Here is a 17,851-nt window from a genome sequence, read left to right on the forward strand (position 1 = left end):
TGTGTTATGTATGTTTGTAGACTTAGGCATATGACCTGTACAACTAACAAGCCCAATAAATTTATGGGCATATGACTTGCTTAGCTAGCAAGCCCCGCAAATCTAATGGGCATATGACTTGTTTAGTTTATGGGACCCCAAGTAATAATGGCCATTATAGTATATGTGACATATGTTATGATATGTTTTAGTATATGTTGATATGAATATTATGTATATGATTTATGTGTTAGATTTTCCTTGCTGGGCATTAGGCTCACTCCTTTATGTTTATATGTGCAGGAAAATAGCTTCGGTGGCGGGAAAGGTTCTTGGAAGCTTGGGGATGTGTATTGAGGTGGGATGGAATCGATGGACCGAGCGTTCGATTCGAGGATGAAGTCTCTTTAAATTTTATATGTATTTTACGCACTTTACTATGTAATCCATTTATTTAAAATTATGTTATGTTTTTCTTTTAAAAACAATGCGATCCCATATCCTACTTTAAATTTTATGTAGTTTAACATTTGTTTTTTTTATAAGTTTTAATAAAGTTATGATTATTTCACTTGTAAGTTTTATTAAAAAATTAGTGTCTATGTATAGTAGTCATTAATGGTCCAAAGTCTAGAGTAGTTGGGTCATTACAGGGGGGGTCCTAACAACTGTATGATGCCTTGCAATGCTTTCTTCAACATAGAATTCATCAAATTCTTTGGAGCAATATTCTAATCCATTGCCAGTTCTTAACTTTCTGACCTTCTTTCCAGTTTGATTCTCTACTAGCCTCTTCCAATTTATAAAGGTATTGAATGCTTGGTCTTTTCTCTTGAGCAAGAAGACCCAAACTTTCCTTGAATAATCATCTATGACGCTCATAAAGTAGCTTGCACCACCAAGAGTTTTAACTCTATAAGCACCCCAAAAATCTGAGTGTATGTAGGCTAGAGGTTCAGTGGTTGTATGGATGCCTATGTTGAATTTAAACTTGTAGCTCTTATTGTATACACACTGCTCACAAAATCCAAGTTGTCATGACAATTTTCCCTTCAATAATTCTTGCTTTTCTAGTTTTGAGAGACCCCTCTCACTAACATGGCCAAGTCCGAGATGCCATAGTCTAGTTAAGTCAGAAACTCTGTCAACATTTCTAACAGTTGAAGCAATGCTTGTTATAGTACCACCAATGAGGTAATATAGAACATTTTTGTACTCTCCTTTCATCACAACCAAAGAGCCCTTCACAACCTTTAAGGTGCTGTCATCAATCTTAACTGTACAACCTTTGTTAGTTAAATCACCAATTGAGAGAAAATTTCTTTTCAACTCAGGAACATATTTGACATATGTGATGGTTCTTTGAACATTATCATGCATCTTGATAATGACAGATCCCATACCTCTGACCGAGCAGGCAGTATTATCACCAAGCAAAACTGTTCCACCAAACTTTTCTTCAAAGTTACTGAACAAGCTTTTATCTGGGCACATGTGAAAGGTGCAGCCTGTGTCAAGACCCATTTTCTTTCAAATAGGAAATGGCTAGCCCTAAAAAGGAACTATGGCTCGAAGCCATGAAACAAGAAATGGAGTCCATGTACTCAAATTCCATCTGGGATCTTGTGGAAGCACCTAGTGACTTTAGGGCCATTGGGTGCAAGTATATCTACAAGAAGAAACGAGGTGTTGATGGAAATATTGAAACTTATAAAGCTCAATTAGTGGCAAAGGGTTATACCCAAAGAAAAGGTGTGGACTATGAGGAAACTTTTAGTCCGGTAGCCATGCTCAAGTCCACTCGCATCCTCCTATCCATAACAGTTGCTCTCGACTATGAGATTTGGAAAATGGACGTCAAGACAGCTTTTCTTAATGGGAAGCTTGATGAAGTCATTTATATGGATCAGCCAGAATGATTTAAAGTAGCTGGACTAAAAGGAAAAGTTTGCAAGTTGAATAGGTCCATTTATGGACTTAAGCAAGCTTCTCGTTCCTGGAATCGTAGGTTTGATGAAATAATCAAAACCTATGGCTTTGAACAAAATATTGATGAGCCTTGTGTTTACCAACTGAAGGCAAATCAAATAGTGGTATTCCTAGTTCTTTATGTAGATGATATCTTACTCATTGGAAACAATGTTAAGAAGTTGTCAGATGTGAAGAATTGGCTGAGCACTCAATTCCAAATGAAGGATTTGGGTGAAGCTAGTTATGTTCTAGGTATCTAGATCATTAGAGATAGAAAGAAAAAACTCTTGGTTCTATCTCAAGCAGCTTACATAGATAAAGTGCTTGAATGTTTCTCAATGACAAATTCCAAGAAAAGGCATCCACTGTCCTGCCATGGAATTCATCTTTCAAAGAAGCAGTCTCCCTAGACTCCTGAAGATGAAGATGCAAAGATAAAAGTTCCTTACGCATCCTTTAAGCACCCTTGAAATATTGATAAGGTTGGAGGGGCGAATGAGTCTTTTGGCTATTGGAGATAAACTCAGAAAAACACTTAAGTCTAAGGCAGAAAGAAGTAGAAGCCTTCAGTCTTTTTTCTCTCTCCATCTCACGATTTCTCTTTTTTCTCTCTGGGTGATTGAATTTTTGAGTTGATGAAGGAAGTTAGGACTTGAGGGCTAAGGACATAAAGGCGCATAAGTTTAGGCCTTGAGCTGGTGCTACTTGAAGGAGGAAATTGAAGGAAAGGCTAAGTTGAGGCTTGGAAGTCAGAATTCAGCTTACGAGCTTGGGGATTCAAGCTGGGATTTGAACTGGAAATCAGAGAAGATTCAATCATAATTAAGGTAAGAACTCTAGCTTTTATTTCTGAATTTTTCTGGGTTGTCTAGGTAAAATTCTGGACTCTTGAATTTGAATTGGATGATGAAATTAGACTAAGTTTTTGGATGGTAATAGCTGATGAATTAGGATAGCGATTTTGATATTGATGCTAAGGTTTTGTTGATTAGAAATATGTGATTTAATCTTGAATTCGTAGCTGGTTTGGTGTTGAATTGAAGGGATTTGTTGGGGAAAATTCTGGATTAATGATGGTGTTCTTGGCTGGGAGATGCATGTGAAAAACCCAGATTTTCTGGGTTCGAAGGGGGCGCACCACGACCCAACCCTGGTGTGCCGCGACGCGTATGGCCATTTTGGCTTGGGATGTCTCTGACTTGGGGGCGCGCCACGACTCACTAGGCCAAGTCGCGACTCGCCTCCCCTTTGGCTTGGGTGCTTGCTCTTTGATTTGGAGGCAAGTCGCGACCCACTAAGCCAAGTCGCAACCCGGCTAGGGATTTTGGTCTTAGAATCATTTCAAGAATTGGTAAGGCTTGGGGGTTCGAACCTAGGTGCTCAGGACAATTTCTACTACCCGATTTAGTAGAAATTAAGATCCCGAAGGCTAGTTTCTGTCTTCTAGGTATTTTATTTGGATTGGGAGTTGATGGATACCCATTGGCCTTTGTGACTAGGTTTATCGCCAAGGCTCGAAGTTGGGGATCGTGCTCGAAACCATTTCATTCACTCCGGTCGGACTTAAAGGTAAGAAAACTGCACCCTTTGTGTGGCTGTGTTGGGACTGAGATTCCCTATATTTGAATACAAATGTTGTATGATTATAATATGCCATGTGAGCATGAAATAAACAGCCTAAGAGTGTCAGGGCCGATTTGCGCACATGACGCGGCTCGACCACTGAGAGTTGGGGTCAGCTAGATAATCACTGAGCTCAACCTAAGCGAGTCGGAGTCAGTGGGTTAAATAGAGGGTGCGGCCTAAGGGTGTCGACCCTGAGTATTGTATGATGATTATGATAAGTTGTTGAGTAATGATGTTTATGGCTTGTTGAATCCTGAGATGAATGGCTTGTGATTTGTTGATTTCCATCACTGATTATGTGTCTATCATCACATGCTGAATTCCTGGTTAACTGATTTATAGATCATTTGATTGTCAGTATTGTTTATGCTATGCTATATGGTTTTCTTGCTGGGCCTTAGCTAACAGGTGCTACGTGGTGCAGGTAAAGGCAAGGGTAAGATGGATCAACCATGAGCTGGAGAGCTCTGGGGGCGAGGTGTACATTGTTAGCTGCTCGTCCGCCACAGCTGAGGGATTGTACAAGGACAAAAAACCTAAAATGTGTATTTTTCCATTAGAGTGACCTTTGCTTGTATTTGACTTTTAAAAGTTTGTAAACTTGTCCTTTTAACCATGTTTTTGGGATCCCATGTACTAAACGTTTATTTAAATGAAAAATTATCCGTTTATGACCAATCTTTTAACCCTAACTCGATTATGACTTAGGGTCACATTTTCAACTAAATGACTTGATTAGCGAGTCTTGAACAATTATAAACACATAGTGTAATGGTCTTGGTTATCCAGGGCGTTACAGGTGTGCACTAGACCAGAGATCTACTATGCAGTGGGAGTAGTGAGCAGGTATCAGTCAAACCCAGGACCGGAACATTGGATAGTAGTTAAGCATATTTTGAAGTATTTAAGGCGAACTAGGGATTATATGTTAGTCTACAAGGGTGGTGTTCTGAACCCTGTAGGCTACACCGATTCAGATTTTTAGACTAATGTCGATGACAGGAAGTCTACTTCTGGAATGGTGTTTACTCTTGGGGGTGGAGCTGTGATATGGATAAGCGTAAAGCAGTATGCGATCTCAGATTACACCATGGAGGCTGAATACATAGTTGTGTCAGAAGCAGCTAAGGAAATAGTCTGGCTAAAGAATTTTTATTTAGATCTTGGTGTTATTCCAGAAATGGATAAACCGCTTATGTTGTTTTGTGAAAACACAGGAGCGATCTCCAACTCAAAAGATCCTCGAAGTCGCAAGAGGAGTAAGCATATAGAAAGGAAGTGTCACATTATTCGAGAATATGTGGCCAGGGGAGATGTGAAGGTTATGAAGATTGTATCTGAAGACAATTTTGCGGATCCATTTACGAAGACACTACCAGAAACTGCATTTGATAAGCATATCAAGTAGGATTAGTAGAATTAAGGCATTAGTTTCAATTAGTGCAAGTGGGGGTTTGTTGGGGTTTTATGCCCTAATTAAAACTCAATTCTTTGTAATATCATTTATTATCAACAAAATAATAGAAATAATTTTTTGAATTGGTCAATCACTTTGCTCACATGTTTTATTTTCATGATTATTTGTTTAATATAAACTTTTATTAAATCCCGAGCATATAGCTAATCATATTTATAGTGACGTAATCACAGTGGAATATAAACATGATTATATGGTCAAAATAAGTTAGTCCTAAGATTAGTCAGTGCACAGGATTTACACTGACTTCTCAATCTATGATCTGATCTACTTACACATTTTAGTGTTATATTCTTTCCAGAATATTAGCAAAGTAGATAAGATCGGATGTATTTGTTACATCATATTGGACCGATATTAACAGTAGATAGGATAAGTAAACATACCGTTATTATCTATTATAGTCATATCATATAGTTGACCATAGGTTAATTCAATCTCAATTCTGAGTGGTTACTATTCTAACTAATTGTATTATTTGAGTTCTTTGACTTGTTGTTACCAGCTTACCCTACGGACTAGTCCATACTTACATCTTGGGAACTCGGTAGTATAATTGAGTGGGAGTGTTAATCATAGATATGAACATCTATAGCCTCTAATGAAGAAGTGAAATGATGGTTTCCTTTTAGTTTGGTTCAATATGCTAAATGATAGAGATCTCATTTCAGTAATTAATATTAGTTTACTGAAATATCATTTACAAGGAACTAAGTGTTTTAAGGATAAAATACAATGAGGGGTAAAATGGTATTTTAGTCCCATCTCATTGTAGACCGTCTATAGAGGATTGAGTGACAATTATGGTTGTAACAATGGATAATTAATAACGTATCTATATTTCTTATAGAGCGTTCTATGAATTCAAGAGTGCAATTCCGAGTCTTTAGTGGAGTCGCGAGGAATTAATAAGTTAGTAAATTTATTTTTTAGATTTATGATAATTTATTAGAGCTTGATTTCATAGGCCCATGGTCCCCACTTTACCTTGGATAAAATCATCTAGATAGTCTCAATTAATTGATTTAATTATCAATTAGAATTATCAAAGTTGACCAGATCAATTTTGGATAGTTTCACAGAGTTATGTAATTTAGAGAAGAAAAGAGAAATAGGGAAGATTTATTAATTAAGATAAATTGGTATCTAAATTAATAAATAAGTTTAAATCAAGGTTCAAATTATAAATAATTAATTTGATAAAGGATTTAAATAATTATTTAATTAAATTAATCAATAGAAAATAATACAGGTCTTGATTTTAAGTCCAACGGGCTTATAATTAAATAGGAAATGCCACGGGCCTAAAGCCCATGATAATTTTGACATAGGGCTAATATTATCTATTATTTTATTGATTTTTTAATTAAATTAAATGGACAAATTGAGTCTATAAAAGGAATGCTAAGTGAGAGTTGAAATAAGATTTTTGAATCACAAGTTTCTAAGAATATGAGAAGATCTATCTAGGTGATTCAAATGATTCTTTGGAAGCCTGTGAAGAAAATTGAAGAACGGTTCAGTTTCTTGGTGATACTCTGCGACAGAAAGGATATAAGGGTTAGAGAAGCTGAAGGAATGACTCTATCATTCCATTGCGTATAATGTAAGTGTTCTTATCATTTTCTCTGTATGAATTCAATTTTAGAAATATGTTTTAGGTTTTCTTATATTAATTTATTTAATATAAGATCTACATGAAAATAAACAAGATCCTATATGTTGACGTCGTTTTGCTTGTAACAAAAATTACACTTTTCATAAACACTCTTATTTCCTATAAGTTTAAGTGAAAAATAATTTTATTGAAAACCTATTTTCTAAAAGCAAAATTGACAATTTAATTAATTACATAAGCTTAACTTTTATTCATAATAATTTCTGAGATTTATTTTCATTGTGCAATTTTTGAGAAAATCATTTTTATATCACCAATAAAAAAAAATATGTGTGTATTTTAATTTTTCTTTTGCTTGAGGGCTAGCAAAACTTTAAGTTTGGGGGTGTGATAACTCTACAAATTAGAGTTATTTTACCATATTTTTATATGCTAATTGTTGCTTAGTTCTTGAGTTTTTAATTTACTTATTAAGTTTTTAAGTAATTTTAAATTTATTAGTCTTATTTTGATTTTATATAATTTTGTGTGTTTTTTTTAGTTATTTTGTTGTAAAATATTGTAGTTAATTATTTGAATTAATGTTATTTAGTTTGAGGTATAAAAAAATGTTGTTTTAGTGAAACTAAATGTTCAATTAAATTAAGTCTTAATTAATATTTTCAATGAACTAATATGATTTATGTATTAATTGAAAATATTTGAATTTGATTTAATTTATGTTTCTTTTGTTAGGGATTTTGGTGTATTTATGCTCTTGAAAAGCATTGAAAATAAAGAAAAAAATTGCATTTTCAAGGAAAGAAATGAACAAATGGCATAGAAGCCCACCAGCCCAGCCACCACGGGCCCAAGCCCACTGCTACCTCCAATCAGCGCGCGCCACGTGTCCAGCTGAGCCTTCCCTCCTTCAACCAGCTGCCGCCACCTGTCCTGCCTTTCTCCCAGCATGACTTCCGCCTGCCAGCCCACATGCTCCAGCCGAAGACCCCAGCTGCATCTCCTTCATTCTCAGCCACATGCAGCTGCCCAAGGAAGCCTTCAGCAAGTTGTTTTTCACAAATCACTTGGGCCTCTTCAGTTCACTCGCCCAAGGCCCAAACACCATCACTTGCCTCCAACAGCTGCCACCAAAGCCCAACCTCCCAGCCGCCTGTCACTGCCGTACAAACACCTCTTGAGCCCATAAATTTGCTTATTGTCCCCTTGTCTAAAATGCCACCTTTTTACCCATTTTCTACACACTTTTTACCCCAAAATCATCATCACTCCTACAATTTACCCCTATTTACCATATTATTATTAATTTAATCAATTTACTTAATTTAAATTGGTTATTTTAATAATCTCATTTTGGCTATAAATAAGGGTTTTGAAGACCATTTTGGGGTGCTTAATGTTTTGGTTACCATCTTTTTCTCCCATTTTCTCTCTACCATTCTCTCTTCCATTTGGGTTTTTCAAGAGCATTTTGCAAGTATGTATGTCATTTATTTTGTAATTTCTACTCTAGTTATGTGCTTCTAATCTTTTTCATAAGATTATTAAGATCATGATGAAGCAACTTGTAACTAGGTAATATTTATGTTGTATGTTGATTTCCCTTGTAATACAACAAAGTTTATGGATTTTTCTTCTACATATATTTCTTTCATCTTAAATATCTTGTATTTTAGATTGTTAGAACATATTTACACTTTGTTCTTCATTAGTGCATAAACATAATATTCTTTGTGTAAGATGTGTCATTAAATTGTACACATCCATGCTTAGAACAAAAATATTATGTTTTGCCTTATAAATAATGTTCATTGATTTATTTGTTATTTCATTAGATTGATTTACACTAAATGCTTTGAAATTATAATTTTGAAAAGGGAAGAAAAATCCTATCTTTTTATAAGAAATTTGTGCTTAAAATTATAAATATTTTTGGAAAATGATAGTTTAAATTATTTTAACTATCACTAAAACTTGGGAATCAATATACTAATAAATATTATTAAACTTACATTTTGTGGATTCTAGTATCTTAATAATCTTTTCTTTTAACACTTATTTTCAACTCATTATTGATTTATTTTTATTCTCTTAAATAGCTTTATTTTTCAATCTTTTATTTTATGTTCATAATATTAAAACTCATCAATCTTTGGAGCTAGGTTAGAATTTATTATTTTTCATTTAAAATAGTTTCATTTTCGATTTTAGACAACTCCTTTGGGTTCGACATCCTTGCTTACACGATCACTATTCTATATGGACGATTCATGCGCTTGCGATATATAAATTTTTAAACATACCCGTTTTGGGTCCATCACTTACTTCCAAGCACACCCCCTCCATGTATTGACTGATCAACCACTATGGCAAGTCTTGTCCAAACCAGAGGCCTCAGGCATATTGTTAAAATGGGTTATTAAGGTCGGACAGTTCGAGATCACTTATCATCAGAGAATGACCATAAAAGGGCATGCTCTAGCAGACTTCATTGTGGAATGTATAGGAGTGTCTGATGACGAAGTTATAACCCCAGCCCGCGAGCTGTGGAAACTTTATGTCGATGGATCTTCCAACGAAAATGGATCGGGGGCAGGGATTATATTGATCACTCCAACTGGAAGTTGATTTCACTCTACCTTGAGGTTCAGCTTCGAAGCATCTAACAATGAGGTTGAGTACGAAGCTCTATTGGCAAGACTCTGAATAGCCAAAGAGCCCAAGGCCAAAGCAATACATCGCTACAATGATTCGCAGTTGGTGGTCAACCAAATCCTAGGGGAATATCAGGGTCGTGGCACAAAGATGGCCGCATATTTAGAAAAAGCTAAAGCGGCACTCGAACTTTTCGAGTTCTATATGATAGAGCAGGTTCCCCGAGAGCAAAACTCCAATGCGGACGCCTTAGCTAGACTCGCCACGTCCAACGAAGTTGATGCACTGAATATAGTACCAATAGAGCACATGTCGACTCCCAGTATCAGCGAGCCTGAAAAGGAAGATGTATGCATGATTGACTCTGGCCCGACCTGGATGACCCCAATAGTTGATTACCTCAAAACCGGTATTCTCCAGCAGAACGAAACAAGGCTCGGAAACTGATGTATCAGATTCCAATATACATTATTGTGGAAGGAAGGTTATATCAGAGAGGATATCCTATGCCATTACTCCAATGTGTGACTCCACCCGAGGCTAAGAAAATCCTAGAAGAAATTCATGAAGGATTTTGTGGAGACCACACTGGGGGACATAGCCTATCAAAGAAAATTATAAGACAAGGATACTTCTGGCCCACTATCAAAGCAGATGCATTCGAGTATGCCAAGAAATGTGATAAATTCTAGTGATTCGCTACAATTCCACGAGCTCCACCATCCGAGCTAACCATGATGACCTCCCCATGGCCATTTGCGGTGTGGGGAATCGACCTTATAGGCTCGTTTCCAACCGGCAAAGGTGGAGTAAAGTATGCAGTGGTCATGGTCAATTATTTTACAAAATGGACCGAGGCCGAACCTCTGGCAACGATTACCTTGAAAAAAGTTTTGGACTTTGTGGTAAAAAAACATCATCTGCCAATATGGAATGCCAAGGAAAATAGTATTAGATAATGGTATTCAATTTGACAGTGAATTATTCACCCACTTTTGTGAAAAAATGGGATAATAAAAAGCTTCTCCTCCGTTGCCCACCCCCAAGAAAATGGCCAAGTCGAAGCAGTAAATAAGACTCTCAAGAGTTCTATGAAAATAGTTTTAGAGTCTCGATGCCACTAGAAGTCGGGAACTTGATGGCCAGATGCCTAACAGACAAACTGCCCCCAGCCCTACTAGGGCGGGTCTCCCGAGCAGTACGTTATAGGCCAATGGGAGATCCACTACGACAAGCTCCATCATCTTGGTTATAAAGGCTGGGTAGTCTCCCAAGGTTACAAGGAGTTCGATGGATCCCATGCAGGCAAAATCCCTTCTCCTGAAATGTCGTACAACGTAGTTGTACAAGCTTTTAGGTCGCAAAGCGTGAGTCCCATCCTTTCTAAAGTAGCCTTATAGAGGATATTAACTGAGCTTCCGTTGTCAATTAGGACTCGGTGTACCCTCTTGTTCGCGAGCTGAAGGGTGATAACTAGAGGATCATTATGAGGGAACTGTACGTGAGAGGCATCATCTTCAGTGAAAGTTATGGGTTGAGTTTAAACCCTTTGTTATTTCAGAACTCTGGGTTCGGGTTCATAGGGAGATTTGTCACCAGTTTTTAACTCATTCACATATCTTTTTTGGGCGTTCCTGCCCGATCCTGCGATATGCCCCCCCCCCCCCCCCCCCCCCGAGATGGTTACAGCATCTTATCCATCAATTGGAGGAAGTCGTTCATCTTCCCGAGTTCGGGAATTATTGTTCTGGGCAAGTGGTGCAGCAGCTGCCCTCTGGCTGGTGGAAGCCTGATTGGGGTTTCATTTCCTTATGTATTGTCCGAAACACCCCCTCGAGATCAACCCTTCGATCTCATCCTTTAGCTGTCTACACTCATCGGTTGTATGCCTGATATCTCTGTGGAATCTACAATACTTGCTAGAATCTCTTTTCACCTTTTGGTTCCTCATGGGATCAGGTCGTCTGAAAGGTACCTGGTTTTCATTAGCCAGGTAGATATTCTCCCAAGACTCATTGAGCTCGGTATACACCTTGTATATAGAGAAGTATATTTCCCCTTTCTTCTTCTTTCCCCCATCCGCCTAGGGGTTATTCCCTTCATTTTTCTTTCTCTTGGAAGGGTTGTCCCCTGAGGTTTTTGAAGTTGTAGGATCCACCAAGGTCGAGGTAGAGTTAGCGTTCATTGTTGTAATTGCGGGCTGAGGGGTCATATTCAATGCTGACCTCGCCTCCTCTACATTGACAAACCTCTGAGCTCTTCGATTGAACTCAGTTAAGGACCTTACAGGTTTTCTTTATAAGTCTTCCTAGAGAGGACTCCTAGGCATTACTATGGCTCAAACATCCATTAAATGGCCACTGTCATCGACATCTCGAGCCCGAGTAGCTTCCAAGTTAAACCTTGTGAGATAACCTTTCAGTAACTCATTCGGCTGCTGTCGGACATTGGTCAAGGCAGAAGCCTTGGGCCTGATGCCGACCATGGCTTTGAATTATTTCTTGAAATCTCTCGATAGTTGGTCCCAAGAAGCAATCGAATGTCTTTTGTACTTTTCAAACCAGTGTTTTGCTGGTCCCGTGAGAGAGGCTGGGAACAACATACACCTGAGCTCGTAGCCCAAATTACTAGCTCACATAATTATGTTGAACGTGCTTAAGTGGCTGTATGGATCTGAATTTCCATCGAATGACGGGACATGAGGAATTCTAAATCCTCGAGGAAACGGGGTGCTAGAGATATGCGGGGCAAAGGGCTCAAGTTCCTCATCGAACTCTTCGTCCCGTTCCGAGCTACGTTCATTCTGCAAGAGCCTGAATGCTCTTTCCAACTCCTCAATCCTTTCTTGGACTGGATCTAAGGGAGGTCTGGCCTGAATCGGGGGGAACTGGTTATCGTTGATTACAACTCCAGTTCCCCGTCTTGGTGCGGGATGTTTGCGCCCGTTGAGATGATCTCTCAAATCTGGATTCGGGGGATTATCACGTCCCCGATTATGGTTTAAATACTCCCATAAATCTGGGTGATCTCCTCAATTTTTGGCATTCCTGGCTCCGAGTTATATATACTCACGAATCTAGCGTCACCCGAGATTTCGCTGACATGGCTCGTTGCATGATTATTACGAGATGGGTTTCCTGCTGGTCTCCTTATCTCAATAGTTTGAGATCGAGACACTTGGTTCCTCGTGGGATGGGGACCCCTACGCTCCCTAACAGTATCTTCATTCCCATGTCTTTGCTCAACTCGCCTTTCCCTATCACGATGGGCCGGTTGCGCATCCCTCCGAATTGGCGAGGGGTGCCTTATTGGCGATGGTGGGTGCCTTATTGGAGAAGGTGGCTGTCGTCCATTATGGGGCCTAGAAGGACCTGAATTCATTCGATCATCCTCTTGCACATTCTGCGTGGCACCAGGATTTCGGGTCTGAGCCTTTGAGGGGGTTCGGTTATTCCCTATTCCTACTGGTGCCTCTGCAGTTGGGTTGGCAGCACCTTCAGCCCGGTTACCTCTCTGGGGTCTCGATGGGACAGGCTGCTCTGTTGGTGGCGGAGGTTGCTTCGCTCTCCTGGTGGCCGTGTTTTTACGCGGTTGCCCCCGAGTCCTACGAGGTGGGACATGAACATCCTGTGGAGGTGGAGCCTGGGCATCTTGCGGAGGCGGGGCCTAAGCCGTATGCGCTTCAGAAGCTAGTTTGGCTAGCTCTTTGTTGCATTTTTTAGCTTCTGTCAATTGTTTACGCAATTGGCGATTCCCGAGTTCCACGATTGGGACATATCTCTTGGCATTGTAGTACATATCCTCATCGGCCCTGGGAGCAGGTGGTCCCTGAGAGTCGAATGAATCACTCCTCTCATCGGGATCAGAATTCACCATAGGCTGCTTTCCAGAGCGTTGGGGGTACTCATCTTCATCTAGAATTTCCTCCTTAGGAATATTGGGATCATTTGCAGCCATTGCTAATTCGAGAGGCTTTCTGACTAAACAGATTCACGCACGCACTGTTTAATGGCTCTCAATGAAAGCACCAAACTGTTGACATCGTTTTTCATCAACTTAAAAAGAAGAGCAATTAAACAAAGATATATCAGAGGAAATAAAAGAAGATGAAAACAGAATGCTTTTTTACGTAGTTCAGCAGTTAAATCTGCCTAGTCCACGAGTCTGTGTTATTTGTACTTGGGAGTTTTCTGGAAACTTTTCAGAGAATAGTTACCTAGAGTTTTCTCTCAAGATCTCAGAATTTCGGTCCCTTACAAATGGAACTTCCTTCTCTATTTATAGAGAAGGTTTCAGAATTCATTCCCACATATTTCGGGAAGATATTCTGTGAATCAAATAATACAATTCCATTTGATGCATTATTTCCTACGTACACGGAAACATCCCATAAAATGTGGGATTGGATAACAAGTTATACAATATCCCTTAAACATTGGGATTTTACAATAATAAATACATTCATATGTAACCAATTAGCTTAGATACGGATTCCATTACATCTCCGAGACTATCCGTTAATCATGAGTCGTCATCTTATTTCACCTATGTTTATAGCAAGTATCCATTGATGAAGTCATCACATTCGAGCTTACACCTCCCGAGCTCGAACCATCTCGTCTGAAGGCAAGAGATGCATCAGGAAATATATGTGTCAAACCATGGCTATTGCGAGCTTAGAACATATTCGAGGCTTCACCTCCCTCAAGCTTTCAAGGTCATTATTATTAGCAACACGGTCTGACTGAAGGATCATATGACGATCGTGCATATTTCGAGCTTACACCTGACGAGCCTAGAGTTCGGGATCATAACTCCTTATGCTCGAAATCTGGTTGTAACACTATATAAGTTTTCCCAATATTTATTTGAGTAATTAGATATACATCTGTCAACTCAAAAGATGTATTTGAGTAACATTAGAATGGAAGTGAGAGATTTAAGGTTATTATTATATATTTTAAAAAAGAAAAAGAAAAAGAAAAATAAGCTACGGAAGGCATTGCTGTTATGGATGGATATTTTGTTTAGATATTAGATATATAGGTAGATAGTTTAGAAGGTTTAGTGTTATTATTATTATTATTTTAAAAATAAGTTACGGAAGCAAGGCATTGCTATTATGGATGGATATTTTGTTTATATATTAGATATATATATGTAGATAGTTTATATATTTTAGTTTTTTCTTCTTTAATTATTAACTAATAATCATAAATTTTAAAAAAAGTAGAATAAAAAATTATAAAATAGATTGAGTAAATTGGAGAGATTTTAGAATACCACATCAACTCCTTGTAGCTATCCTTTATATAAATATATATTATGTTTAAATATGAGAGAATTCACCAATTCAAAACTACAATGAAAGATGTATTTGAGTAATTAGATACATCTATCAACTCAAAAGATGTATTTGAGTAACATTAGAATGGAAGTGGAAAGTTTAAGGTTATTATTATATATTTTTTTTAAAAATAAGCTACGGAAGGCATTGTTGTTATGGATGGATATTTTGTTTAGATATTAGATATATAGGTAGATAGTTTAGAAGGTTTAGTGTTATTATTATTTAAAAAAATAAAATAAAATAAGCTACAGAAGGAAGGCATTGCTGTTATGGATGGATATTTTGTTTAGATATTAGATATATAGGTAGATAGTTTAGAAGGTTTAGTGTTATTATTATTTAAAAAAATAAAATAAACTAAGCTACAGAAGGAAGGCATTGCTGTTATGGATGGATATTTTGTTTAGATATTAGATATATAGGTAGATAGTTTAGATATTTTAGTTTTTTCTTCTTTAATTATTAACTGTTTACCGAGTTTTTCGGAAACTAGAATTATCAAAGATAAGAGAGCAAAAAGAAAAGATTTAAAGAGTGTTACACCTAGATTTCGAGAATGGGAATCTTGATCTCGAAACTCAGGCTCGTAAGGTGTAAGCTCAAGCTTAGCATAGTCGTCATGTGATCAGCAAATCAGAGACAGTCTCGCTAAGTAGTAAGGGACAACGTCAGATTGGTGAGCTTGGGAACTACGTAGTCTCGGAGGTGTTTCAAGGTTATAAGTTAGGCTCGCAACTCCCAATGGCAATGGTGCAACACTTGTATAAATTTCTTGATTTATTTCCTGCCCTCAGACAAGACAATTCGAGCTCGAGTATTGTAAGCTCGAAGAGGATGGTCTCGTCAACATCACTTGTTAGGAACATAGGCGAACCAAGGTGATGAGCTCGCAATAGGGTAACGGTCTCGAAGGCTTGTGAATCTAGCATCCAAGCTCGTCAACTGTGTATGAACGTGTTTATTGTTGTAAAATCCCTATGTTTAAGGGATCGTATGTAATTTGTTATTAAATCTCAAATATCATGGGATATTACCACGTACGTAGTAACTAATGCATTTAATGGCATTATTTGATTTGATTTGTAGAATAACTTCCCAAAATCTGTGGGAAGAGATTCGGTAAACCCCCCTATAAATAGAGTGGGATAATTCATTTGTAGGGACCGAGAAACTGATATTGTGAAAACTCTGTACAATTGCTTCCAGAAAGCTATCAGAGAATTCCAAGAAGTTAATAACACAGACTTGTGGACTAGGCAGATTTTAACTGCTGAACCACGTAAAAAATTGCGTCTATATTATTTGTTTCCTTTGGTATATTTTGTTTAATTGTTCTTCTTCTCTAAGTTGACGAAAAACGGCGTCAAGAGTTTGGTGCTTTCATTGAGAGCTATTAAATAAGACGTGAGCCTGTTTAGTCGGAAAGCCTCTCAAATCATCAATAGCCGCTGCGAGTAACCCCAATACGGGTGAGCGACCAATGCCCAATATACCTGAGGAGGAGATTCCTCATGCTGAGGATTACCCGCGACGGCCTGGAAAATAATTCATGATGGATCCAGATCCTGAAGAAAGGAGCGATTCATCCAACTCTCGAGGGCTGCCTGCCCCCAGGCCTGACGAGGATATGTATGACAATCCTAAAAGATATGTTCCAATTGTGGAACTTGAAAATCACCAATTGCGCAAACAGTTGGCAAAAGCAACAAAACGCAATGAATTGTTAGCCAGACAGGCTGCTGGCGGCCAGGCACCTCCTCGGAGGCCTAGGGGACGTCCTCGTGGTAGCACGGCTTGTAGGAGGGCAGAGCAAGTGCCACCACCAGCATCCCAGCCAGTTCAGCCAAGGCCCCGGAGGAGTAACCGGGATGAGGGTACTACCAACCCGACTGCGAAAGCATAAACAAAAATGGGAAATAACCGAGAGCCCTCAGTGGCTCGGAACCCAAATCCTGATGCTGTGCAAAACAACCCGGATCCTGATCAAGCAAATTTGGGACCATCTAGGCCCGGCAATGGGAGATAGCTACCATCTCCCATAAGACACCCACCATCGCAAATAAGGCACCCCTCGCCAGTCCAAGAAGTTCCACGACTTGCACATCGAGATGGAAATCGGCGGGCTAGGCATGGACAGGGGAATGAAAGAGAAGCTACCCAAGATCGCAGGGCTCCTCAGCCTACGGGAGCCAAATGTCAAGATCACAGACTGTCGAGACAAGGAGGCCAGCAGGGGGCCCACCTCGTAATCACCGAGCTGCGAGCTATGTAAGTGAAAGCTCGGATTACACTAGGTCTGTGAGCATTTACAACACGAAACCAAGGCATGCGGGGAATCGAGGGAATCACCCTGATCTGCGGGAACACTTAAACCACAATCGGGGTTGAGACAATCCCCCGAACCCAGATCTGTGAGACCATCTGAATGGCCGCAAACAACCAGTGTATAACCCTGTACCGAGACAGGATGTTGGAGTTTTTGTTAACGACAACCAACCCCCTCAGGTTCAGGCTAGACCTCTAGTGGATTTAGTCCAAGAAAGGATTGAACAATTGTAGTGAGCATTTGGGCTCTTACAAAACGAGTGTAGTAGGGGCAAGGATGAAGAGTTTGATGAAGAGCTCGAGCCTTTTTCCCCACATATCTCCAACACCTCGTTCCCTCAGGGATTCAGAATACCTCATGTCCCGCCATTTGACGGAAACTCAGATCCCTATAGCCATCTAAGCACGTTCAACACCATTAAGCGAGCTAGCAATGTTGGTTACGAGCTCAGGTGTATGTTGTTCCCAGCCACACTTGCAAGACCAGCAAAAAACTAGTTTGAGAAGTTCAAAAGGCATTTGATCGCATCTTGGGATCAATTGTCTAGGGCCTTTAAAAAACAATTTAAGGCTATGGTTGGTGTAACGCCCTACCTCCTTAGAGTCGTTACTAAGTGAGTTTAAAACATGTAATTAACTCGTTAATCGAGGTTTTAGGTTAAAAGTGTAGCTAAACTGTAATAAAAAGTCACATAATTTGAAAATGTAATCATTCATTGAAAATTATAAAGTGTTACACATTTGGGATCCCAAAATACTGTTTAGAAATATTTACAACTCAAAATGTGATAAGAGTCGACTAAACGACAAAATTTGGCTAATACAAAACATCTTCCAAAAGTACCCCTGG

General features: G+C 38.8%; 1 protein-coding gene across 1 annotated transcript; it reads right to left on the reverse strand.

The window, feature by feature from the left end:
• Positions 1-12,326: 12,326 nt before the first annotated feature.
• Positions 12,327-13,283, reverse strand: LOC133832921 (uncharacterized). Its single transcript, XM_062263197.1, has 2 exons — positions 13,200-13,283; positions 12,327-12,992 (listed from the first exon to the last, which is right to left on the reverse strand). Exons 1-2 carry the CDS (start codon positions 13,281-13,283, stop codon positions 12,327-12,329), a joined length of 750 nt encoding a protein of 249 aa, XP_062119181.1.
• Between the last annotated feature and the right edge of the window lie 4,568 nt (positions 13,284-17,851).

Source organism: Humulus lupulus, chromosome 4 (genome assembly GCF_963169125.1).
Source record: "Humulus lupulus chromosome 4, drHumLupu1.1, whole genome shotgun sequence".
NCBI classification, from domain to species: domain Eukaryota; kingdom Viridiplantae; phylum Streptophyta; class Magnoliopsida; order Rosales; family Cannabaceae; genus Humulus; species Humulus lupulus.